This window comes from Pteronotus mesoamericanus, unplaced genomic scaffold (genome assembly GCF_021234165.1).
Source record: "Pteronotus mesoamericanus isolate MK-2021 breed Mesoamerican mustached bat unplaced genomic scaffold, CSHL_Meso_final scaffold_118, whole genome shotgun sequence".
Lineage (NCBI taxonomy): Eukaryota > Metazoa > Chordata > Mammalia > Chiroptera > Mormoopidae > Pteronotus > Pteronotus mesoamericanus.
In genome coordinates, this window is record NW_026555301.1 from 8,912,668 (window position 1) to 8,940,547 (window position 27,880).

Below are 27,880 nucleotides of genomic sequence, written 5' to 3' on the forward strand. Positions count from 1 at the left end.
ATTACTAAGGTTAAGATGGGAATAGAAATGACTCATATGCAAAGATCAGTTCCCAGAAAACTGAGAGGGAATTTTGGAATTATTTTCTTATTTGAAACTAAATGTGATTTTAAGTGGGAAGCCAGTACCTATAAAAGTTAGAGAGGAAATTGCTGGGGTCTCCTGGAAGGAGGAAGGGAGAGCCTCTTGTGAGACTGCTCTAACATGAATGTCACAGAGCACGGTCAGCAGCACAAAGGCCATTCACTCAGCACACTGACGGGGCTTCTTGAGACACACAGGGCCAAGGGATCTGCTAGTTCATTAGCAAAACACCTGTGATGCCATCTCTGGGGTTTGCCTGGCAGTTTGTTTGCAGCAGCACCTGTAATGCTCCTGTTAACACAGTTTTGGCCCTGCACAGCATTTCTGACAGCAGTAATGCAAAGTGCCCTTATTGAGCCTTGAACTTTTTTAGCAGTTGGTTATTCATGCCCAAGAGTTCTCCTCCTCTACCCAGTTACCCGAGTGCAAGGAGATGAATGGTGTGTCGGTCACCTCCCTACCTGCTCTGTGCCTGTGGGTGGCGTTCTGGGGCCGGGCGTCCTGGAAGCTAACAAGTGTATGGACCATTTTCACTCTTGAGGCACAAAAGAATACCTCATTGGTATGTGAGGAGAGATGTAGAATTTTTATTCACTTAAATCTGATTGTCCTTGTGTGGGAAGCTAATACCACATTACTGTGGAGAGAACATTTTTCAGCTCTCCACAGATGGAGTGGGGACATCAACTTGGATAAATGGAAATGAGAAAAGAAAAAGTGAGACCTTATCAAGAGGACTGGGACATCCACATAAAATCTGCAACACAAATAGAAACAATAAATATGACTAAATTTGAGGAGCTCAAGGGCCACTTCCTTAGTCTACCTAATGTATAAGAGGAAAATAACAAGTGGGATATTGTTCAAAGTTTGGTGACAAATTAGAATGATACATTCTGCTGCACAATTTAAATAGTTGTGACTGATGGCCAAGTACATCTGGGGCTTTGCTTCCTGGCTAGTATTTCCTCTGTGACAAGGTCAGGTCACTAGGGAGCCAATTAATGTTTCTCAGCCTCATCTTCTCAGGCTACAGCCCTCCCCACCCCCGAGCACCTCAGCAGCTCTGCTGCCCTTGGACTTGTGCAAACAGTGCCAAACGTGACAGGGACACGAAGGAAAGCAAGTATCTAGCTGGCAGTGGCAGGGAACATATTTTCTCCAAGTCCAGGACTGTGCTGGGCATACTGCAAGGCACAGGAGTCACCATGATGGACAGGCCCTGTCCCTCCCAGGGGGGCCCAGACCAGGACAGAACAGGCAGCTGTGGATACCAAGCAGCTCGAGCTGCTGTCCCTTGCCTGTGTCAACCCAGACAAAAGGGACAAGGACAGGTGTATATACATATGGTCCAGTGATGCTATTGAATATATTTCAAGTTGCAAAACTTGGATCTAAATCAAAATCAACTGAAAATAGGTTTAAGCATCCAAAATGGGCAGGCCTGGATGGAGACTTTGGAACTCTCAACCTTGTCCTACCTACTGGTTTGCTTGCTTTCATTGCCACTGTATGTCAGCATTAGTGCAGGAAACACAGAGCTGACCTCAGTGGGTCCCTCTTTCCTGGGAGAGGAGTTTGAGACCCTGGGAAGCAGGAAGATTGTCAAAGCTGGGGCAGAAGCAAGTATAAACCTTACTAATCTTTGATTCAGTCTATGCCTATTGTTCAGATCAGAAACCCAGACTTTGGATTCCATGAATGAATAAAATAAAATAATAAACCAGGGAGCCTACATCATGTTGTTGAAACAAAACAATTGCAATCTATCTTTAATATTCTTTCATGAAAGACTAAACATGAGGAAGGACATAAGCTCAGAATGAAAGTCTTTCCTAAGAAAGGATGATAGGCAAGCTTCTGCTAACATATTGTTTAAGGGATATATTGAAGTACTGTGAATACAGAAAAATTAAAACATACTATTTTTACTTTATGACATGAACACAATTTTTCTCATCATAAATTCATCTATGATCTAAAACATAATTAAATGCCAAAAATTCTGGAACTTCCTTTTAAATCTTAGCTATTGACAAAAACTGAACTTGACCATAGATTTGAATTTTCCAGGCAAACTAAGCAGAGAATAGGAACAGCAACATCCAGCCCTCAGCCATGTCCCAGCACTGCCCTCAGAGCAGAGAAAAAAGTGGTGGTAAAGAGCCTGTGGACTGCAGCTTGGGAACCATTTCTCTAAATCACTGATTCCTGGTCAGGTGTGTATATTTGCACCCCCAAGGGCTTTTCAGAAATGGAGGTTTGGCATTAGCCAGTTGCAGATGCTCCCAGATGAGCCTGATGAATACTGCTCTGGGTAGGTACACTGCTCTGGGTATATGGTTTTCCAAAGGGGTTTTGGAGCCCAGTGGTCCCCTCGTGACCGTGAGGCTGCTGAATGGAGGTGGGAGAAGCTGCATTCGCCCATATAATACACTGCCCTTTATTCTGTGATAAACAGCGATATTTAAATTTACCTTGTGAAAATGGAACCCACACCCCATGCTGACACAATGGTGAATCCAAAGTGCTAGCAACTGCTGCCAACACATACAACAGGGCATGTAATTTCAGAATTTGGTTTGTCAAGTACTGTAATCTGATTGAAAGCCTCCAAAATCCTGATAATGCCTTTATACCCAGTCTGCAGTGACTTCAAGCTCTTTGCCAGGACCCCACATAGCCGACCCAGCCCTCAGGTCTATCATCGCCAACTGGACCAGTCCCACCGACATCTCGAGAGCCAAAATAGTTCCACAACCACGAACAACAGGCTGGTTGCTTTAGCTTTTTTCTCTCAAAGAAGAAAAGTAAACTACATGATTCTTTTGACATTACCATTTAATTTAGACTTAAAAAATTATAAATGTTTTAGAGCTTATAGAAACTGTAACAGCCCTGGCCAGGTAGCCCTGTTGGTTAGAGTGCTGACCTGATTCGCTACGTTGAGGGCTGATCTCCAGTCAGGGGATATACAAGAAGCAAGGAATGAATGCATGTGTAAGTGGAACAGCAAACTGATGTTCCTCTCCTCTCTCTCTGTCTCTCTCTCCCCCTTTCTCTATCCCTCTAAAGTCAATCAATAAAAAAAGTTGTAATGGATGTCAGAGATCCTGACTTCACACAGCATAAGGAAATATGAAATAAAAGACACTCAAACACAAAGGCTATCAACAAAAGAAAGTAAATACAACCCATTGGCAGAGAGAATTCTGGAGAGAAAGGTAGTGACCCTGAGATAACCTAACCAGTTAGAAAGAAAAAACAGGAAAAAGGAAGTAAGTTTTGAACACCACCTTGTCCTTTCCTTTGCTAATCATTCAGAGGGGGATAAAAGTCTATTGTGTTTACCCTCCGCTAGATGGCTGCTGAGGGAGATGGCCTTAGATATTCTGCTGCATAAGTACATTGGAATTGACCGCTGTAGTGATCTATATCCAGAAATCCATTACTTGGCATTCTAATTTTAGCAATTCTCCATAAGAAAGGAGAGACCCCTTGCACCCAAGGCAGTAGTTTCCAGTCTGTCCTGCGGAACTCTGGGGGTGACAAGGGACCTGAGAAAACCCCCAGAGGTCAGGACAAGGAGAGTCTTCTTCTGGGGTCTATGGCTTCCTTGGAACTAGATGCCAAATGCTGTGTAAATAGTTGTGTTTTTCTGAGGAAAAGGTTTATAGTTTGCATTGGATTCTCCACAGGCTTACTTCAAGAAGGTTAAGAGCTTGCCTAGAGAAGAGGGTGGGGTCCTCATAAAGATCTAGGGGAGAAGAGCAGCCTTCCCTGTTATTTGCTGTGGCCTGGTGAGGAGAGACCGCATCACTGCATACCAGCAGGGTACACCCTCAGGAGGTAGGCCTGGGCCCGCACAACTGACAGTGCCATTCAGGTTCACATCCTTAGAAAATCTGCGTGGCGCCATAGAGCAGACATAGGCTGCCAGGGAACATTACTGTTCCAAGTCCCTCCAGAAATATGCTAAGTAGCAGAGGGGAGCAGAGATCTTCCCCTGAAAATGTGTTGTGGAAAGTGAAGCCTTTTCAGTATTGTAAGTAATACAGTGACATAAGGGTTATCAAGATAGTAGTAACAAGAATGAAAACGAGGGTCAGTTTGTTTACCGTACAAAATATCAGGGGGCATATGGTGAGGCTTCCTGTTGAGGTCTGCCCCCCATCTAACTACAGCATAGCCTCCCTTACTCCCTGGCCTTTTTGACGAATGTGGCACCATGTGCCTGGGGATGCTTTCCAAAGCATCTCAGTTGCTCAGCTTCTCAGACTTGACATCTTTTGCCCATCATGACACTTATTCTCCTACCTTAGATAAGCATTTCCTGAGTAACTTTTTCATGTCCAGCCTGTGTTATGTACTAATGAAGCTGAAGAGGAGGGCAAGGAGATTCACCCAGAAGTTTGCAGATAGCAGGAGATGCTCATCAAGGAATATACCTACCTGTGTGAAGGAAACCTCTTCTGCAGCTCAGAAATAATTAAATCTTCCACAAGGTGATCCGTTTCTGTCACAAGGTCCGCAGCTGATGTTTTTGTTGAGACATGTTTTTCCTCAGAAAGGGCTTTTTTGATGATCTGGAATAAAAGTCCAGGAGGATAGGTTAAACTGGCAAGCATCCTCTTGTCCCAAAGGAACTCTCCCTTTCTTTGGGGCCAACTCTGACTTTGGAGAGCACTAGGGAGAGGCAGCAGTGTGGGCCTGTAGACTATTTACTTCTACCATCACTGACAGGCATTAAGGGCTTAATATGACACCTAAGCCTTTCTGTTTGAATCTCTAGTGAGCATTAATTACCTGATATCCTTTGTATAAGAATGACAGACCCACTTGTTGAAGTTATTTTGTTCTACCTGTGAAACAATTTTTCTTTGAAGAAAACAACAGTGTTTTTGAAGAACATGAAACGTCATCCAATGTAAGATGATGTAACATACCTTTGACACACAGGGTCCTGTGAATTTGAATTTATGAGATTTCAGTGTAAAAACTTATTTTCCCTAATTCACTTTACGAATCACATGAAATGGAACATGTTCTTGCATCCAGATTACAAATGTTCAGATTGAGAAGCCCTGGGAAAGCGAAAACGTACTCGAAGAACACGAAGACTCGCCATCCCTGCTGCTCTGGGTTAAGAGCATTATTGACCATCCAAGAGTACTTGCACATGAATTAGCTTTGGTGCCAAGTTGCCTCCCTGAGCCCTCAGGGCTGAGCTTACAGGCAAGCTCTGCAGATGTGCTGGCTGCCAGTATATCCTGTCTAAACCCATTGCAGCTAAATATAGAGCCCAGGAATGGAGGGCACCTGACCTCTAGTACCTCCTGCCCAGCCTAATCTGGTTCCAGGAACCACTGGGAACCAAACAGGACCCAACAGGAAGGAGGGTAGAGTGGTTAATTAGTCATAGGATACTTTGGACAGGTCCATTCTAGTTTGTAAAATCAAAACCACCCTGACTGCAGCTCAGGCCTTTCTTGTAATTTTTGTCACTTCTTACCATGATGACAAAAACACCTAAAAAGGACGTTAGACCTTTCCTCCAAAACTGGACACTACCCTAAGATCTTGCATTCCTTTCCAAAGCATCTCAATTGCTCAGCTTCCCAGACTTTATATCTTTAGCCCATCATGACATGTATTCTCCTACCTTAGATAAGCATTTCTTGAGTAACTTTTTCATGTCCAACCTGCAATATGTACTAACAAGGCTGAAGAGGAAGGCAAGGAGATTCACCCAGAAGTTTGTAGATAGCAGGAGAACCTTCTAGACATCAAGTGGTCCCTCCTCTTTATATTTCTCACAGCAGCCTCCTATCCTAGTACTAGCCCAAATACTGAGCCTCGACAGGTTTTGTATGTTTTTTTTCCATCTTAGTTGCAAAGGTAACAGATACAAATCATAGAAAATTTGGAGTATAATGTATTTTGTAAGTAATAGGAAAGACAAAGCATAGGCAGACATCTTGTGGCTGTGCCATGTGTGCATCTGCATCTGGCAGAGCCGGTGGGTGATGAAGTGAAAATCCTTCCCTGCTGCTGGGATAATCAAGAGTTTAGGCTGGACCTTTGAGCACAGAATGAGATAGGGAGGAGCCAGATGCAAAGCACAGACTGTGGCACTGAAATAGATTAATGAAGACCTTAACGATTTGGCCCATGACCCTCCAGCACAATGTTCTGTAGGTCCATTGGGGGATGATATGTTTCATTGGCAAGCCAGTTGTGGCACCTAATGACAGCCCACATCAAGGTGGTGTATTCTTCTTGACAATTCATTTTCCTACAGACTCCCCCTTCAAACCACCTAAGGGGACATTTACAAGAATTTATCATCCAAATATTAACAGCAATGGCAGCATGTCTCAATATTCTAAGATCACAGTGGTCTCCTGCTTTAACTATCTCTAAAGTTCTTTTATCCATTTGTTCTCTGCTATGTGATCCAAACCAAGATGACCCCCTAGTGCCAGAGGTTGCACAAATCTATAAAACAGAGGGAAGTACAACAGAACATCTTGGGGATGGACTCAGAAGCATGTCACGTGATACTACCTTAAGGTCAGAATAACCTGCATTATAGCTAGCATAAACTTTAAATGACTCTTCCTTTCTTGATTTTCCTTTCTGGCTGCTCCCCTATTAGACCTCATTTTTAATTTTTTAAATTTTTTATTTACTTCCCTCCATTCATTCACATGCTCATCTGATAAGACTTAAGTTCTTCTCGCTTTGGACAGTAACTACTTTTAGAAACTGTAAAGTAGTTATAAGGGAACAGTTTCCCAAGATTCAGAATTTTAAAAAAATGGAGCATGTATATTAAGTAGGCAGTGTCCTCACTCTAAGTTGGTTATGGCACTAAAACCATTCCTCACTGCTTTATATGCTGAAGAAATCATCTGATTGGGAGAGAGATGGATACTCAGTCTTCGCATCAAAGGAAGCAGCATTGTAGCAGCATCCATTTTTGTTTAAGCCTCCCACAGTTAGAGGTCTGAGGTTGGTTACATGATATACTTTATGCTTGTAACTGATGTGGCTGGAGAACTGGTATTGAATTTATAGCATCAGCAGAACAGGAAATGTGATGTTTTATGTATGTCAGTAAAGGAATGACCTATTCTTGTTCTACAGAGAATGGAAATTGGAAGTCAAACATCCTTTATATTACAAAATAGGGTCTCAAACATTTTGTAATTTTCATTTAAATTGTTAGAGGCTTGGAGCTATTAGTTGATCTGCCTTCCAATACACTGTTTAATATAGCACTCAATAAATGATGCAGGGTGTCAACGGATGAGTGATCAAATAATAGCTCTGCTAGTAATTGATTTATTTTTCTTCAATAAAGTTGCATAAACCAATGAGTTAGCTGTCTGGATTAATCAGTATGGGAAACAATCTTGTAAATGCAAAACCACTTTTGTATATACTGTTGGGATTTGTTTCATTGTTTGACATCAAATGATGATATAAAGTTCAAAAGAGTGAATATTTTGCCTTGTTCAGTTCAAAGTGTGTTATAGTCTGTTACAGGTTGACACTCTGATTGACCTGATTTATGCAGAATTAGTAAGTTATTTGGACAGTGTAGCTTTAGAATGCTGCATATGATACCGGCAACTCTGGAGTTCATAGATGCACTTGGGACCCAGCAGTTTTGAACATGTATATGGAGTTTAAGAAACTTATTTTCGAGGTGCAACCCCCATCTAACTAAATTTTTTCTTTACCTTGTATACTTGACAGCTAAAAAAGCCATAACATGGGAATAATAGCAAGTTTAAATTTACAAAATACTGTTTTGGTGTGGGGGGAAAAAAAGACAAAGCACATAGCAGTCCCACATTAACCATAGACAGTCCCATTCATATTTCTGTGCCAGCCCCCAGAGGCCTTCCTGTTCCTTCTATTTGTAACATCCTGCTCATTGCTGTCAGGCTCATCTCCTTAAAACACCAATTTGCACATAGATTTATTTACCACCAAATAAATCTCCATTGCTAAATATACGGCCCAGGAATGTAGGGCATATTGGTTTCTTGTTTATAAATATCAAACTGCTCAAACCTATCTCATATACAACCTGCCCTGTCCTCCAGGAATCCCTAAATTTTGAGCTAATCCAGACTTCCTGTCCACAGATCATTTGGTAGTGAGCTTGTATCTTGTATAGCAATTGAGTAAAGGGAGTGTGTGTTGCAGGGGGAAGAATGTATGTGGTATGTGTGTGGTTTATATGTGTGTGGGGGTATATGGTGTATATATGGCGGGTTATGTGGTATGTAGGGGGAATATGTGGTGTGTACATGGGGTGTGTATATGTGGTATGTGTGTATGGTTGATATGCTTTTGTGAGGTTGTTGTATATCATTTTGTGTGTGTGTAGATATGTATGTACATAATTAGAGAGAAGTAGAGAGAAATACACCGTAAACAGAGGACATGCCATCAGAGCTTCTCAAATATTAATGTGCATGAATCACCTCAGGTCTTGTTGAAGTGAAGATTGTGGTTAAATAGCTGTGGGTTTTGGGGTCTGAGATTTGCATTTCTGACAAGTTCTGTAGCAACACTGATGCTGGGGGCCACACTTGAGTAGCAGGGACTGGAGAAGGCTCTGAGTGAGGAAGGGTAGTCAGAAGGCTGGGATGTTCTGGGACTGCACGTGAGTCTGGGGCCTCTACCCTGAGAGGACACAAGCTTCATTTTCACTTACCCTAATCCCACGTATGGTAGAAAGTCATACAATTCAAGATCATGATTCCAACCCTCTACTTGGTGGTTTCTATGTAGAAGCTGGATTGATGATTTTTAAACATATATCAGCTTATATCATTTTAATGCTAGAACTACTGAATGGCTTCCCATTGCTCTTAGAACAAAGCCCCAAATCACACAAGACGAGGCCCTCACCACCTTTCAATCTCAACTCCCAAAGACCACCTGCACGCTTGCACTCCTTCTGCTACTCTGGTTTTCTGGCCCGCCCCAAACAAATTTGTTTCTGTCCTAGTGACTTCATGCTCTCTGGTTCTTCTGTCTGGAACTTCTCACCGCCTGAAATCATCTTGTTTGTTTCATGGTTCATGAAATGACTCCCCACTGGCACATGAGCTCAGGGAGAGCAGAATTTGCTCTCTTGTTCCCTGACACACCCCTAGCATCTAGAATTGTACCTGGCACAGAAAAGGTGCACAAAATTCTTTGAATCATGACTAGAGTACACATCAGGCTGCTTGAATAGATTTTGTACCATTTTATCCAATTAGACCACTCTTGTTTGTGTGAGTAGTAACCACCTTGGTCTGTTTGTTTCCTTTCATTGTGGGTTTGTTGGGTTTCTTTTTGGTCCTGTTAAAAGTCCTATTGTGCTTAGAGTCTGCCATCCTCTAGTACCACCTGCTAGTCCTGCCTCCTGGAACCAGCCTGAATCTGCTTTATAGCACTCCAGTCCATTCTCCACAACACAGCCGAACAGTGTGCTAAAACTCTGATCTTAATCATGGCTCTTCCCAACATAAAGCACTTCAAGGTTCCCTGTTACTCCAAGGATAAAGTCAAAGCCTCAGTGAAAGTGGCATGCAATGGCTTCTCAGAATTGGCCTTATAGCCGGCAATTTAATCCCAAATAGCCATTCTCCCCTTCTTCCCTTTAGCAACACAAGCCCCAAGTTTAGCAAGGCACAGAGCCACCTCAACATTTTGCACTTCTCTCTGCCTCTCGTGCACAGGTGTGGCCTATGACCAAGTTCTGTGCAAGAGGAGGTAAATGGAAGTAATAAGTGCAATTCTGAGTCACACCCTTAAAAGGGCACTGTTTGCACTCCACTTCCTCTTGTTCGTTTACCCTTTGCCACCAGGTGTGAGGTGAGTGTGGTGATAAGTCAGCTTTGGACACCTGGAAAAAGAACACTCCCTTAGAGTGACAAGCAAAAAGAAACCTGGGTCCTGAGTGATTTTGTGAAGCAGAGGCCCTGCTCCCCAGACCTCTAACTGGACTGCCACAGGAAAGAGCAAATCTGCCTTGCTTTGTCATTGGTCTCTGTGAGGAGAGCCAAACCATCAACCTCATAAATACAGGTCTCACCTAAGCTTTGCCTTCTCATCTCCCCTTACCCCTCTTTCTCACTGCTTTACTGTTATGCTTCAGCTAAATTGCATCATTTACCCTAAAGTCTCCTTCCAACAGAATTGCCAGCCTTCCTCTGGCTCAGATGTTCTCTTCCTTTGAGACTCAATTCAAATGTCACCTCCTGTATGAGGAGTCTCCAACTTCTTTGGGTAGAGCAGGGCATGCACTCTTCAAGGGTGCACCAAGGGCATTTATGCAAACCATATAACTGGCCCCTTGGGATTCCATGGCAATCCACTCCTGCTTAAGAACCCTGGTCTCTGTCTCTGTCTCTACCTCCCACAGGCTGTTTTGCAGTCTATACAGGGGCTGCCATAAAGTCAGGTCTCTGTGAACATCTGCTGAATGAATGAATAAAGACTTCTTGGCTGCTGCACACCGAGTTCAGAAGGTCACTAAAGTCTGGAAGACTTTCTAGCAAGTACCCTTGCGAATCAAATCTAACTTCACTAGTATTTATGCACTTGATCTTCCATATCTAAAATATACACAACTTTACTGTGTTGAAGAGATGCATGTTCAGGGGCATGTGTGGGCAGTTTGGGGAATGTCTGATGACACCTGGGCAAACTTTCCAACAGAACCAAGCCCCTAATTATAAATCATACAAAGAAGGGCAGATTTATGGATTCAGAAGGAGCATGTTGTATCATGTTCTCTTCCTAAGTATTTCTTTTCTGTTTTTATTAGCATTATTATTGAGCCCAGAAATAAACCTACCATGGTCAATTAGTTTACAACAAAAGAGCTAAAAATATACAATGGGGAAGGATAGTCTCTGTGATAAATGGTGTTGGGAAAACTGGATAGATAGCATGCAAAAAGAGTGAAACTGGATCACTGTCTTACACCATACACAAAAATTAACTCAAAATGGATGAAAGACTTGAATGTAAAACCTGAAACCATAAAACTCCTAGAAGAAAATATAGGTGGTAAGTTCCTTGACATAGGTCTTGGTGATGATATTTTTGACTACGACATCAAAGCAAAAGTAACAAGAACAAAAAAAATCAACAAGTGAGACTACATCAAACTAAAAAGCTTTGGACAGCAAAGGAAACCATCAAAAAAATGAGAAGGCAACCTATTAAATGGGAGAAAATAATTACAAATCATATCTCTAAGAGACTAGTATCCAAAACGTATAAAGAACTCATACAACTCAACAGCAAAGAAACAAACAACCCAATTAATAAATGGGCAGATCTGAATAGACATTTTCCAAAGACATATAGATTGCCAAGAGGTATATGAAAAGGTGCTCAATATCACTAACCTTCAGGGAAATGCAAATCAAAATTACAACAAGGTATTTTACCTCAAATCTGTTAGAATGGCTACCATGAAAAAGACAAGAAATGTGTTAGTAATGATGTGGGGAAAAGGAAACTCTTGTACATTGTTGGTGAAAATAAAAATTAGTAAAACCACTAGGAAAAACAGTTTGGAGGTTCCTCAAAAAATTAAAAATGACCCAGCAATTCCACTTAAGAAAACAAAAACTCTAATTCAAAAATATATCTGCACTCCATTTTCATTGCAGTATTATATATAATAGCCAAGATATGGAAGCGGCCTAAGTGCCCATGGACAAATGAATGAGTAGAGAGAGCGTGATATCCGCCCCCTGGACCCCCAAACTCACAGACACAGAGAACAGATTGATGGTTGTAAAAGGCAAGGAGTGGAAGACGGATGGGAGAAATCGGTGAACTGATTTTTTAAAAAGTAAATTAAATAAAAATTATTTGAAAAAAAGTAGAATGGCTAAGGCTCTAGAGCTGGATTTTTTTTGTTGAGTTTAAAAATAATAGATAATAATAATAAACATTTTAAAACTTGGAAACTCTAGAGTTCTTCATGAATGTGCATGTGAAAAATTTCCCTGTCTAGAACGTAATTCTTGTTTGCACCGATTTCATAACACCAATAGTGAGTATAAAAGATAGATCTACAATTTAGCATCAGGCAGATCTGATTTCAAACTTCACTTGGGAGACCTTAGGGGAATCACTGAGCTTCTCAGAGCCTTAGTTTCCATATCTGTAATCACAGCACTATCTAAGACTGGATTGTCATAAGAATGAAATGAGGAATTGAATATAATGGACTTGGTACACAAAATTTTTAAAAAGGATTTTATTTATTTATGTTTAGAGAGGGAGAAGGGAGCGAGAAAGAGATGAAGAGAAACATCAATGTATAGTTGCCTCCTAGAGGCCCCACACTGAGGACCTTTCCCGCAACCCAGGCATGTGCCCTGACTGGGAATCGAACTGGTGGTGACCTGTTGTTTCACAGGCCAGCACTCAATCCACTGAGCCACACCAGCCAGGGCCACAAAATGTTTTTTATATATATTAATACACAGGCCTTCACCACTCTCAATAGTTACTTGTGGGAACATGTATTGACAAAATTTAATGACTTATAACCAAAAACCCCCAACAAACCCTACCATATATACAACATACATATCTCAAATGAGATGCTAAAATAGTAGGTAAAGAAAAGATTAATTCATAAATTTTCCTAGATTGAGAGGAAAGGCAGTGACAGAATGTTGTGTTTTTCAAATAATTAGATTCAAACAGCCCTGCCTTTTAGCCACAGCTGCATCCACAGGGGAACGGCCTGTGGGGCTGCCATGTGAGTTACCTGCTGAAAGCCCTTTCCCATGGCTATTTTCTCTCAACCTTAGATTTTAAACATTCTCATTCTGCCAGCAATAAGTTAGTGTATGCTGTATTTTAATTAATGTTTTTCCACTACTCATTAAATATGCATGCACTCCACAGACCTCCTGACCTGGGTCTCTCCCTCCAAATAACATTCTGTTAATGTTTCATATACAAAATATGGCCTTTAGTCACTGAAGCCTGAATTTCGTTATCTAAAAGAAAGGATAAAATCAGCTCCAGCATCAGAGGAGTCATTCACAGACATGTCCAAATGACTCTTTCTTGTTTGTACACTGGCTTGGTTCTGTGTTACTGTCCCCAAGTCTGCCATATAATTGTCATCCATCACTACAGAGCAACTTGTATGTGCCTGGGAACCCATGGGAAACATGCCCAAAGAACTCTGCCAAGAAGTGGGGCTTCCAATAGGCAGCATGTCTTTCCTTTTCATATCAGGATAATGTCACCACCACAGGCATGGTTCTGATGGTATTGCCACATTTCAGGCTCTAGACTTATTTGAACACAAATGAATGTGATGTGATGGTTAATTTTACGTATCAACTAGACTGTGGCATGGGGTACTCAGATATTTCATCAAACATTATTTTGGGTGTTTCTGTAAGAGGGTATTTAGATGAAAATAACATTGTAATCAGTAGTAAAACAGACAGTTCTTCATAATGTGGGTGGGCTTCACCCAATCAGCTGAAGGTCTGAATAGAAGAAGACAGGCTCTACTCTGAGTAAGAGACTCCTCCAACATACTGACTTTGGACTTCATATGCAACATCAAAAGTTGTTTACATCAAATTTTGTAAAAAACAAAAAACAATAAAGATTAAATGAAAAAAATTTTAAAAAATGCTAAACATTGTTTGGGAAGATACTATCCAAGGGATACAGGTTTGCCTTTCATACTAACAGATGGTATTACGAACCATACTTAAACACGTTTGATGAGTTGCTATGTAGATGTTAAGTAAATTTAGCAGTTTATAATTGTACTGCTTTTAAAAGGAAAGTGAGTGATAGTTGCTGATCTGTCAACTATTAAAAATCTTTACTTCATGACAAGAAGCCCTGAAGTAGTATAATTAGATACCATTATAAAGGTAATAATGCCCATGGAACTCTAGGAATACCTCACCTGTTCTGAGTATTCCCAAACATGTTAATTGACCTCATAAGTAGAAGATTAGGCCAGGATAAAATAAGTAGCATTTTTGATAACAAAAGTTAATATGCATTTATTAAATATAATCATGAAAGTTTCTTCTGTTTATGTAGCAGGTTTCCTCTTTGGGATGGAAATTGCAATGGTCATTTGCTGGTTTGTTTTCACTTCTTTAGGTCTCTACATCAGTCTTTTGGGACTCTGGGTAATCCTTATCCGTGCATTGCTCTGTGGGCTTGCCTATATTTCAGGCACCAAAACTGCGATCCCTGGACAAACAAGGAAGTGTCTGCACCAGACCAGTTTCAGTATTATCTCTTTCTTACATGTGCATTAATAACATTCAGAAAGCTTACTAGTTGGGAAGAAAGAATATTCATGCTCTTGTAGGTATACAGTAAATAGGCATAATATGATCATCTTTAATTTCTATAAAGCATTTGGCAAAATATTACTTCAGCAGATATAGCAAGAATAAAGAATGCTGTATCCAAGATTAAAATATTGAAATACCTGAAAAAATTTCAAGCCAAATGTTAAATAGAAATAGTTCAAGGCTGGGCGTAGAAATGTAAACACATTTTTAAAAAGCTGCCTGCAGCCTTGCAACTGGGACAATAGCTCTCCCTGGGTCTCCAGGCTGCTGGCCAACACTGCAGATTGGACTTGCCAGTCTCCAAATGGTTGTTTCTCTGGAGAACCTTGACTAATACATGTAACAATCAATAACACCTTTAAAGTAAATCAGCCCTGGCTGGTATGGCTCAGTGGATTGAGAACTGGCCTGAGAACCAAAGGGTTGCAGGTTTCATTCCCAGTCAGGGCACATGCCTGGGTTGTGGGCCAGGTCCCCAGTAGGGGGTGCATGTGGGAGGCAACCACACATTGATGTTTCTCTCCCTCTCTTTCTCCTTCCCTTCTCCCCTCTCTAAAAATAAATAAATAAAATCTTAAAAACAAAAGAAAACAAACAAAAAAAAACCTTTAAAGTAAATCAGATACCCAGGTGACAATGTGGCTATCACATGGTACAGTGGTCAGTTGTTCGTATTTGTTAGTACATCACAAATGACTGCAGAATCTTAATCACAGGAAAGAAGAGGAAGAGCTGGTTAAAGCAGAGGTGGGCCAAGGACATCAGGGTCTCCTGGGTTCACATGCCAGTGAGTCTCATTGCTCTCCAGTGTAATCAATCACCTTCATGGCTAGGTTTCCTCAAACTTGCCATCTCTACTTTTTAAACTCCCATCATGCCTCAGCCCAATGTCTTCCCTTGCACCCTAGCACTCTTCTGAACCAGCCCTGCTGGGCACCCAGCCACCTCCAACGCTAAATCCAAGGGACATTCTTCAGCTACATCTCAGCTGTACCCATTGTCATCTAACCCTCTTAGCTAGGGCCTCTGAGATCACTACCCTCCTTTGGTGCTTCTCCCTCAGACCATTTTTTACAAGAACTCAGGCTGGGCACCACCCTCAGGAACTGTGCTCTCTAGTTTCCACCTGTTCCCTCACCAGGGTGTTTGCACTCACACTTGCTGAGGGCCTATCCCATCCCAGGCACCTTTCTAAGCAGTTCGTGCATGCCACGTTATTTAGTCCTCACAGTAACACTGAGGTAATAATAAGTATAATTCTTGTGTTAAAGATGAAGAAACTGAGGTACAAATAAGGAAAGTTGCCAAGTAAAATGCAGGAAAAGGGATTCTAAGACAGGTGCCCCAAATCTTCCATCACTAAATGGAGTCTACTCTCCAGGGCTGTGCTTATCATGGCTGATGGTTGCCAAACCCTCTCTGGTGCAGAGTTTCCCCTAAAGCAATGAAATCCACCCAGTTTTCCAAGCAAGAAACCCAGAAGTTCTTTATTACTACACCGCCCACCTACAATTTATCACCAAGTCCATCTAACATGCAATTAATTAATCATCAAGATTCACCTTGGTGAATCATACCCAAGATTCAGTCTTGAGTATGACAGCCACCTGCAACTCTGCTCTTCACTGGGCTTTTTTATGTCCCCAAGCTTCTCCCACCCAGTGGATGACTCTCCTCTTCCATCTTAAGGTTCAGCCACGGTGCAGTTCCTGGGTCCTGCCTTCATTTTCACACCTTACAATGCCGACCTTATTTCTTTGCCTTGACCCCCTTCTCTTCCCCTCTACCCTCCCCAAGCCTCTCACCCAACTTCTACAGGTGATTCCTGCTTTTCCTTTTAAAGATACAATTCAGGTATATTCCTTCTAGGAAGCTGTCTCCAGCCTCCCCCTAGGGTCACCCCCACCATAGTCATCCACACTTAGGCCTCTGTCCTGGGGCAGCCTGCAAGGTGAGCTGCAATGTCCACTCTGCTGTGTTAAATACACCATCCGGGTGGCCAAGGTACTTGCTTTGGCCCCTGGGGTTTGGAGCTGGGGCACATGCTTCTGAGACTGGCTTAATTACATAGATACACACTGCCTGCGGGCCGAATTCTTCCCTCATTCCCCATGGGAGAAAGACGTGAGCTAGGCCAGCCTTAGGTTCTGGCCCCATGGGTCCAAGAGACAGGGAGGAGCCTGGGCTCAAAACTCTCCCCGCCCCCACCAAACCTCAGGTTCTAGGGATCTGAGCTCCCCCACACAGCCCCTGCCCCCACCCCCCACCCCTAGGGCTGGAGGTAGATGGGGCCTGAAACTCACTAGCCACGTTTCCTTCCTCTGGCTACTCTCCTCCCAATCCCAAAGACAGAACTCTTCACTACTAAGTGCTTCATTGGGGCTAGCAAGGAAATAACTCGGTGAATACCCATGGAGACCGATTCACTTCTGCGAGGGGTGACACCAGCCTTTCCTTCTATCCCTTTAGTGAGATGCAGGGGGAATTTCACTGACTTGGCCCTCCACCAAGGGCTGCAGGTGCAAACATCTCTGAAAAAAAGTGCTCCTCATTTTTCTTAAACAGCTTTTGCTACAAAATGAGCATAAGAAACATGCTACTTTCCTTACTACCATGTATAAGGAAAATGATGGCTGTCCTTGTCCTTGTACACACGGTCAGGGAGTAGTGGGCCCTGGACACTTGGAACCAAAAAGGGGCAGCTGCTACTCTGTGCCTGCCAGTTGTTTTCTCACAGGAATTCAGTCTCGGCTGAGGTTTTAAATGTTGGCGAAAGTTTTCAATTGTCAGTGCAACCTGACCCCCGCCCTACAGAGCTAAGCGAAAACTGGAGCCTGGAGTTGGGCCATGGAGGACAATGTGGGGCCACGATGAGGCAGGGGACTAAAGGCCAGGAAATGGGGAAATTACCACCCGCCACCTCCCTTCCTCCAGAGGGAGGCACATTCAGCCCAGGCAGGAAAGAAGTCTTTTCTGAAAAAATGGGCAGCCCAAGATCTCCACATACTGACATTTGGGATTCTCCTAGAGGAAAAACCAGAGGTTTGACCTGGGATCATCCCATGGCAGAGCCCTGGGGTGGACAAGCCTGCTCTTTCCCTGTCCCGGATCTGGCCTTAAGATCTTCACAGTCCAAAGGCTCTCGAATTGGAGTCTCCACCTTTAATCTCTCCCCTGAACTCTGGTTCCAAACTCAACATCACTTAGATTAACCCACGGGCAGTTCAAGCTTAACTTGCTCAAAACCTAACATTGGACTTCCATCTCCAAACCTGTTCCTCCTGCAGTTTCACTATATCAGGAAAAGAAAATTCATTCAACCAGTTTTTTGAGACTGAACCCTTGAAGGCATCCTTGACTCCTTTTTCTCTCACACCCTAATTCGATTCCGATAGAAAAACTTGAACCTCAGCCTTTAAAATACATGTTTTTACCACCTTCTTTACTACCCAGTCAAACCCACCCTCATTTCTCACCTGGACTATTTTAACAGCTTCCTTTCAGATATCCAATTCTGGTCATCCCATGTTGCAGGGCCCCACGCAGGACTCTGCCCAAAACATCAGATCACACTCATACTAAACGCTAAAGTTCTTTCCAGAGTTACTCTGTAAATATTTGTTGAGTGAATACATAAACTTCTAGTCAGCATTTTAGTACCACCATTTTTAAAAACAGGATATCCAGGAGGCCAATAAACACACAAAAAAGGCATTTAAGTTTGTCATATGGGACATGCAAATTAAAACCGCAATAAAACACTACCTCAAATCCATCAGAATGGTTAAAATGAAAAGACAGACAATACCAAGTGTTGTCCGAGATATGAAGCAACAGGAACCCTCACTGCTAAGAGAAGTGTAACTTGGTACCTCCATTTTATTTTATTTTTTACAGGAATACCAAAAGATTTTATTATAGGAAGACTGGCCATAAAATGATAAACTGTCATTTTTAGCTCTCAGTTACTTTTTTACTGTTGATACACTTAACTATAAAACAACTTTAAAAGATACAGTTCTCAAATGGGAATATACAATGCCAGTCCAGAAAGTACCCAGCCATGTGCTATGAAAAATAAAGATATTTACTGAAGAAGATACAAGATACAAGAAACATTGTACACAGCACAATGACACCTCAGTCCTTATTTGAAGTAGGCACCTTGGGACCTCACAGTTCTCCCAACTGCCATTAACTGCCCCGTCATATTTTCCTGAATCTCACTGACAGTCTGAAATCTCTCCCTTTTCAAAAGGTGATTTTAGTTTTGGGAAAAGCCAGAAGTTGCAGGGCCCCAAATCTGGGTTCTAGGGGACTGAGTCACCTGGGTGAGCTGATGTTTCACCAAAAATCTCTGCTCGAGATGTGATGTGTAAGTGGGTATGTTGTCGTGATGAAGATGCCAATCACCAGTTGCCCATAGCTGCAGCCTTCTGAATCATCTGAATAGTTTCCATGGAGGAATGTTCAAGCTTAATACAAAATCTGATGCAGATCTGTTGCTGTACTCACTCAGTTATTTTGAATGCGATGGCCACACAGTGCACATGCTCACTCAACGGCATGTACCGTCCCCACTGATCTGTACAGTGAAATTGTCATTGTTCACACGTGCACATTCCAGCTAACTCTCCTTGGCTGCCAGGATCAATGTCTCACAAACCGTTCTTGTTATATTAACAATGGTTGGACTTTTTCCAGACAGGCTCTGTATATCAGGTTAGTAATTACATTCTAAAAAAATACATGCCTGTGGAAAAGCTTTCAAATGAACACAATTTCAATATCATTTTTAGTAGATTTAAATTATATCCATTCTGGAACTAGTAACAGCATTCTTTCATGGTGGCTCACTATAAGATACTGTATTGGAAATCTGTAAATGAAACAAGTGTTTCTTATAATACACATCATTTTCCCAGTTGGTGTGTTCATCCAGAGATTTTCTTATACAGTTCTTTAATTCGTCAATTCCTTCTCTGGTAATTGCAGAGATGGAGATGATATGTTGAAACTCCACAGTCCTCTCTGGAATATCTTTTTGCTTTTTTTTTTTTTTTTTTTTTTAATAAATGCAGAAAATCTTTAGGGTTCTTCAGTAGGTTCATCGATACATATAATTTATCCTGGGTATCTGACAGGTCCATTTTATTAACTGCCAGGAGTGCAAGTTGTCTGAAGTTCCTCTTTGTACAACTCCAACTCTTTTGTAAGAAGTATTGTAGTTTCAAAGGCACTTCTATATTGAGTTTGGGAAGAAAACTAAAATCCAAAAATATCAACCTGTTTGAAATCTTTATACATGAACTTTCAAGTTTAGGCTTTAATGTTTTAAATACATAAACTGGAATCACACGTTCTGCATGAGAAATCTGACTTAGCAAAGAGTATTTTCCAGCATTTGGGATCCCACTAGGCCTATATCAGCTATCAGTTTTAGATCAAGGTGAATTATTCATTTTCTGGCTTTTTAAGGTAAGAAATTTGGAAGTACCACCAAAACTTCCTTCAGCTACCAAAATTGTCTTTCTCCTCTTTGACTTCTCCAATAATTTTACCATTTTCATCAGCTCTGAAATATCCAAAACTACAGGAATTTCAGTCTTTCCCTATTTGTTCCTTCTCCAGCCACAAACTGTTTTTGAGGATATTTGTCTGTGAGTTGTTTTAAAGTCATTTTGTTATGGACTACAACCCAGACGTTCACCATCTTTTTTACCTTCTCCACCTAAATGAGGATAACACATTCTACCACTTCCTGCCCTGGTAAAGAGCCTTAGATTGTCAATGACGTTTCCATAACTCCACATATACTATATTGCATGTCTAAACAGCAGGCAGATACTCTAGCTCTTCATTCCATGTGCACATAATTCCCCAGAAGTACCTCAAACCCTGTCCCCAAACACCCATCCTAACCATACCAGGTAGACAAATATACCCTTCTCACCTCTCTGAGACCAAACCCAACCCCTGGAGGGAAAGAGATCAGACTATGGTAGAAAAAAAGCAGGCCCCCCAAAACAAAAAGTGGGGATAAAGATAAGAAGCACTAGTGCTCTCAGGTGGGCCTTGGGGCATCTGGCCCTTGGGCATCAGCTGGAAGGGCAACAGTTACAGACCTTTCTGAATAACAGGCAACTGCTATGCACCATGACTGTGATGGGCCAGGATTCACTCCCATAAAAGGTGTACACACTTAATATATCCAGTATAAAAAACCTGGCAGAATTTCATACCTGATGACACAGCAATATCACTCCTATTATTAGTCTATTCCCAGCAGAAATGCAACATACATAACCAAACATAGCATACATACATAACCAAAACATGCAAGAATGTCCATAGCAACATTATTCATAATATATCCAGACTGGACATTACCCAATATTTCCTTGAGAGCTGAATGAATAAATTGTCATATATTCACATAACAAAATACTGTACTATACAGCAGTGGTTATCAAAGTGCTTTGAAAATGTAGAGTAGTTTGGATGGAAAAAGGCCGGTTTTTAGACCAGCAGTATTAGTATAAGCTGGGAATTAGGTGGAAATGCTAATTAATGCTAGGCTTTGGGAATCAGAAACTTGAGCTAGGACTCAGTTTTCTCTGAAAAGCCTTCCCAGTTCTTCTGATACAAGTTAAAGTGTGAGGACCACGTCTCTACAGCAACTAAAAATGAGTTTGACCATGCTGAGAGCATTAAAAATTCTTTTGGGAAGTTGGAAGATGACTGTCAAAACACTAAGCAAAAACAAACAAACAAGAAAACCCCCCCCTTTTTTTTTTACTTTAAGAAAAACACAGGTTGTATAAGAAAGAAAAGAATATGTAATATTCGCTATATTGCCTGATTTAACCTTACATTACAACTGTAAGGTCATTATAATGTGATATAGATACTAATGGAACCAAACAGGTAACACGGCCACACAACTTAATATAGTGTCTAAAATGAGCAGTAGACTTCTATTATTTAGAGAATGGTTGTAGCTCAGAAAATTGAAAACAGATGTCTGGGGAAAAGTAGAAGGATGACATGGGCCAGGGCATTGCTGTTTTTCATGATAGTCCTTTTAATACTATTTCACCTATTAAATTCCCTGTGTAACTGACAAAAATTAAAATTACAAGTCAAAAAAATACTTTGTCAGAACCCACCAATGTGCACTCTTTGCTCTCGGAGAGCTGGATAGAAGAGCTCCATATTCAGAGCCCACTGTCAGAAAAGCACACCAACCAGACCAGGGAGCTAGGGAGGACAAAATGTCAGCAGGATGGGGAGAGGCACAGGACAGATAAGTGAGGTCACCTGGGAAGGCCCATGAAGGAAAGGGGAAGGGGCACGGGGCGGCAGGGGCCCGGAAGGAAGAGTGTGGTTTTCAATAAACATAGGCAGGAAAATGCCATGTGTGTTTTGAAAATGGAGAATAGTTTGATCTGACTGAACAAAGGGCTTGTCCATTCAGGGGCTGCTGGGACAATAGGCCCCACTTCTCAAGACTATGCCTTGGGAAGCATAACCTATAAGGGTATGTAAGGCCAACTAAGAAGTGATGTATGACGTACTAAGGATAGAGGACTGGATTTTTGTTTTCTGCTTTGTCTTGAGATTTTGTTACCAGTAAACTGAGATGAATTTACTGTGAAGCTAATGACACGGAAGCTCCAAGGCCTTTTACTTGCAGGAGGTTCTGCTAGGGACCATAGCAAAGTGTGTTGACATAGTCACACATAAATATCTTTTCTAAGCTTGCAAAACTCAGCTCCTCTAATTGCAGATCTAACTGCTTTTCCACTATGATCTCCCCTCCATCATACTTCCTGTCAGGTGGCATTTCGGAGTGGGTATTAGCCTTTTTGGCTAAAGGGAAGTTGAGTGGACATGCATTTATTTTGGGTTTGATGGGATATATTTGTGGAGTTTGTAGTCACATCTGTCTGTAAGTTCCTGTTAGTCATCCTATGTAGGAATGGCTTCCAGAAGTGCATCTATTATCCACCACAACAACTGACCTGGCATGGTGACATAAAGAGCAGGATCAGAGGGTTGTGTGAGCACAGGCAGTGGCAGACAGCACAAAGGAGCACGGAAAGAAATAAGGCTTCAGTTGTATGGAGCAGATCTAGTCTGTGGAAAATTCTCCCATATCTTACAACTAATATATAAAAGAAAAGCAACAGGACTCTCAAATTTGATGGCGATTCTAAAAATTTATATGACTTCACCAGTAACAAGTTTGAAGCCTTAATAAACTTTTCTAAACCGTCACAGATCAATTTTGACCATCCATGCTATAAGAAAGCCTAAATTTATCTTTCTAGTCTCTCCAGAGAGAATATTACAAAATCATTGTCATTTGAAGATGCAGAGTATAAAGCCAAAAAATGTGAAGAAGAATTACAGAAGACTGAGAAGTAGTTAAAAAATCATTTTTATGTATTGTTATATTGTTAGCATCTTAAAATTTTACTGTCGATTTTTCTTATTCTAAATTTTATATCTGATTTTCAATTTTGTATATTTTGTTATAAAGAGGGCCTCTAACATGTTTAAGCTTCACGCCCAACAAAACCTGGATCTACCTTGGCAGGACAACTAAAAAAGCATAGTTTTCTATGACACTTTTGTTCCCCTTCACACACAAAAAGGGCAGACACCTATTTCTGTGAACCCTGTTACTTGTATTTGGTGGTGGTGGTGAGAGGTGTGGCTGAAGTCACAACCTCTCCCTCACAATACACAGGCACCAAAGCCCAACAGCCTGGGAGGGGCTCCTGGCAGTGGTGTGGGTGGTTAGGCCTGGAAAGCAAGGGATGAGTTTTAGAGGCCCTGCAAGAATGCCTGGTAGAGTAGCAAAGAGGAAGGGAGGAAAACAGGAAAGCCATCGTGCATGGGCGGCACTCTGGGCCAACTAGGCCACTCGGGTTGCTTTTGTGGAGACCTCTCAGGACTCAACAATTGGGAGCAAATTGTCTAGAGCTGCCCTGACCCAAACCAATATCTGAAAGATTAAGGGCAGTGACATTTATCGCTTGATAAATGCTCCCTCTGCTCCCACTTTTCAGCAAATAGAACCCAGATTCAAGAATTCAGAATGCAGAACTGTCTAAGGAGCAGCTGAGGGTAGCAAACTCAATAAAATAGCAGAACATTGGGTACCGGTGAAGGAGTGGGCATGCTGAGCCACAAGGCCACGGAAAATGTGCCAAACACTGCCTTAGTTAAAAAGGACTCAAAAAGGGTCACCACTGACTACAATTTCATCCTCGCTGGCCTATCTAGCTATAGGCGAGATTTTCTCCCATCAGCACCCCATTACTGTGAGAACATTATTAAGACAATTTGTCCCTCTTTATCCAGGTTGTAATGACCTTGTGTGGCTTATTTGTTCCAGCCACAGACCATTCTGTCCATCCTCCTCACTGCCAGGCAGGCAGGAAGCATCTGCATAATGCTCAAGAGGGAGCCCAGAGTCCTGGGCTTCCTGACCAGACTCCTAATGGCAGAATCTTTATTTTACCCTTCCCCAACTCTTAAAAAAAAGGCCTTTTTTGTTGTTGGCAAGTTGCAAACACAAGTATCTCCTAAGTAAGTTAAAATTTATGAAACTCTTAAAATTATGCTTGCCATATTGCAAGCTCTATATAACCATTTGTTAAAATGTTTTAAAAATCCTGGGTAAGATCTAAATTTGAAAAACCAGAGAAACCCCTGACAGCTCACCAGGACTTACATAGCAGTGCCTGACTCCTAAACTGGCTTCTCCTCAAAGTCTCAGGGAAGGAAAGTTTTATGATGGAACCTAAAAGTTACTCAATATTCCGGAAAGGAAGTAAAGGGGCTTGAAGGGAAGTAAGGGGGGTTGAAAGCAAATACAACGCTGCCCCCCCCCCGCCCGCCTACCCCTCACCACACACACACACACGCACGCACACACGCACGCACACGCATGCACACGCACTGGCGATCTGCTTTCCAGGAAGGTTCCCAGGAGCTTCATCATTGTAGCTCATAAGGTTTGGGGGTCTCCTTTCTGCACAGGAGGGAAAGGTGATGAAGCCAAAGGATATCTTCACAACAATCCTTTAAGTCATGTATTCCTTACAGTCTTGGGTGTTTAAAACCCAAGTTTACTCAATATTGAAGATTAACTTTTAAAGGGGATCAGAAGATTCCATACCAAGGTAAAGCACTATCCACTATGCACATGACCATTGACTTCAAATTTAGGACTGAAAACAGCCAGATTTGAATACTGTGGGAAAACTTAGAGAGAATTTTCATACTGGTAGACCAGATAAAGAAAATGCTGTTCGGATATAATGCCAATCTCATCTCACAGCCCCTTCTGTCCATCTTCATCTCCCAGATCGCCACAACACAATCATGCACCTTAACGAGCAAAGCAGTAGTAAGTCATCTTCCCCCTCAATCCAACCCTTCCCTGACAGTTCTGGGAGAACCAACACACACTGATTCATCCCACAATATGGCACGTGTCCCTAATGTGCTAGGCACTGCTGAAGGTACTGAGGAAAATATGAGGAATAAAACACAAAAATGGAAGTGAGAAGAAGAGCTGCATTTTCAAACTCTACTTGCAGGTTTAAGCTCTGCTGCTTGATTTTAATCCTGTGGGTCAGTTATTAACAAGTTCCTTCAATCACTGAGGAACCACTTTGAGGCTGTGGGTCAGATTAAGTTTGCATTTAGGATGCTTGAGGAAAGACAAACAGTAAGCCGCCCAGGTCTCCACGCAGCTGGGGTTTAAACCCAGGGCAAACTACACCCCTGTCCTGGCAACTGAATCAACTCAAAAGTCTTTTAAAAACCAACAGCTGTGGCATTCAAACCAGGAAGAAAAATTTAAAGCCCTGGGCTGATTTGCACAGTCAATGTATTCTAACCTGCTCGTTTCTACGCAAAGGTCAAGTCACCTACAGTTAGCCATTCAACGGCCAAAGGAGAGGGGCCGTGTCCAGCATGCTTTATTGGGTGACTGCCACTGCCACGGGAGAAAAAGGTGCTCACCTCCGGCTCCTAGGGTGGAGAAGGTAAAGGAAAGGTCTGTGCAGAAAACGAACAAAAGACTTTTTTCACTGCAGCACACTTCGGTCCGCAGTCACCAGACGCCCACCGCACACCGCCCAGCAGCGCGGGTCCCGCTTCCCACTCTAGGACCCCTACACCCCGGCCCAGCCCCGGCCCGCCAGCCCGCGGCCGCACGTGGTCCAGGGCCCGGCTCCCCAGGGCCCGGCTCCCCAGGGCCCCAGAGAAGCCCTTCTGGTCCGACTTTACTTCTGCTCAGACTTTCTTAAGTGACGAGTTGGTGTGATGCGGAAAGAGTGCCAGCCTGGCCCGCGGGGCCATGCTCATCCGGACTCTGTCAGGGCCGAGGAGGGCCGCAGCGCTCACCTGTCCCGCCCGCAGCGCCAGCTGCACGGCCAATTCGAAACACTCTTCCCAGGGGCCCCCCGCGGGCGCCGCCTCGTCCTCGCGGCTTGGCTTCATCGCGGCCTCGCCGGGCCCCGCCACCTTCAACCCTCCACTCCGGTGCCTCACCGGCCCCCGCCGCTCCGAAACCAAGTCCCGCCCTCCGTCTTACTCCCGCCACTCTCGCCACGGCCTCCTCCAGTCCCACTGATGTGCGGCGGGAAGGGCAAGGAACTGGCGGGGTGGGGCGGGGAACAGAGCCGCGCGTCCCAAGCCCCACCCCTAACTCTGCCCCTCCCACTGAGTCCCGCCCTCCTCCAGTCCCTCGCTCTGCCCCACTCAGCACCTCTCCCCGCCTCTCCTAGCGCCAAGCCCCGCCTTTCACTACGATTTTTTTCGACCGCGCGCCGAGCCTCGCCCCACCCCGCTGCGGGTCCTGCTCTTCGCTAAAGCCAGTCCATCCCAGCTCTCAGCCCGGCTCGGCTCTTCAGCCTTCTGAGCTCCGCCCCTCTCCGCTGAACCTTGCCCCTCTCCACCGAGCCCCTCCCTGCCCGGAGCCGAGAGCCGCTTCAAATTTCCTCCGAGTCCCGCCCCTCCTGGCCGTGCTCACTGACCTCCGCTCTTACCAGCGCCCCCCCGCCCGCCCCCGGCTCCTTCAAGCCCCGCTCGGTCAACTCCCGCTCCTCTCTGCCCTCTCCGCCCTCTCCGGAGAGCCGCGGCTCGTGCTCTGGTCGGCACTGGCAGGGCGGGAGAAGGGAGGGTGCTGGAGACCGTGGGGGTGGGGCAGAAGCCTTCAGGCCTGGCGGGGGCCGAGTGCTGAGGCGGGCAGCCTTCTGGATGGGCATGCGCGGCCGAGGCCACGACTCAGCCCAGCACTAACGTGCTGGGGACGCCTCCGACACTCCAGCCCGCCCTGACCAACGGAGCACACGTGGCCCGAGGGGCAGTCAGATCCTACAGGAACTTTCTTCAACTCCTAACGAGTCGATCTCTGAGCAGAGAGCCACTGGATGCCCGGCGTTGTTAGCCTCCTCGGTCGGCCGCGGGCGCTAGTCCTCGCAGCAGAGAACACAAAGCTCCTGTGTTCCGTAATGCTTGGATGCAAACAAGATTTCACCCCAGCTAAAAACCAAACACTACAATGACAGTCTCTGGATTTTGCAACTGTCTAACCTCGCAACTCCGATGTGGAGCCCTAACTTGTGACTAGGTCCTCTCTGTAATGAGGAATGACTTCGAGTCTTTAACGCCAATGAATCCTGGCACCACCTAAACGTAAACAGAAGGCATTTCCCAAGAGAGTGACTCCGCGGTTTCCAGGAGTTTAATTTCATAAGCTATTTTGCCTACTACTCCTTTATAAAAGATGCTGACCCACATAAAATTATTCTGGATTGCCACGTTTTAGAGCCTGGAAGAACAATGGAAGTTTATACAAGAATCTTTATGGGACATCTTTTACCCAATTAATCTAATGATGGGATTAAATGCATCTAGCTTTTGTCTGTGAGCACTTTATGTTAAATAGCGTTTCACAATACTCGTAGAGAAACTCTAGGCGTATGGTATGAGACAAATAAAAATTAGAAAAAAACAAGGAGGAATTAGGAAGCGAGCTGGGTACCTTTAGTCTCTACCACAGACTTGCCCAGTCTTCTAGTCCCACAGCTCAGAAAACTAGACCTAGAATTGGCTCAGCTCCTTGCCCAACTTCCAAATATCTTCAGGCAGAATCATGTGGTTTTTACCAGTATGAAGTTTGTAGCCGGCCAGATTTTCCTACGTTAAAATATTGGCTTCAGTTCTTCCTTGCTGTGAGGATTTGAACAAGTTACAAATAACCTCTTTGCCTCAGTTTCCTCAACTATAAAACTTTTTTTTGGCTAGTGTTATATGGGTTAATATACATATATATGGTTGGCACTTGTGTTAGTGTTATATGGATTAATATACATATGGTTGGC

At 43.2% G+C, this 27,880-nt stretch overlaps 1 protein-coding gene and 2 pseudogenes across 2 annotated transcripts in view; 1 reads left to right on the forward strand and 2 right to left on the reverse strand.

Moving 5' to 3' along the window:
• The window catches only part of IMPA2 (inositol monophosphatase 2), a 56,130-nt gene extending 30,090 nt beyond the window's left edge, over positions 1-26,040 (reverse strand). For both annotated transcript variants that reach the window (XM_054587340.1, XM_054587339.1), the window contains exons 1-2: positions 25,899-26,040; positions 4,537-4,670 (exon numbers count right to left, since the gene is read on the reverse strand). In XM_054587340.1, coding sequence (XP_054443315.1) covers positions 4,537-4,670; positions 25,899-25,994 — 230 coding nt within the window. In that variant the 5' untranslated portion in view covers positions 25,995-26,040. The remainder of the gene's footprint in view (positions 1-4,536; positions 4,671-25,898) is intronic.
• Positions 5,601-6,645, forward strand: LOC129081696 (ubiquitin-conjugating enzyme E2 D3-like; annotated as a pseudogene).
• On the reverse strand, positions 19,276-20,629 carry LOC129081664 (GTP-binding protein 10-like; annotated as a pseudogene).
• Positions 26,041-27,880: the final 1,840 nt, after the last annotated feature.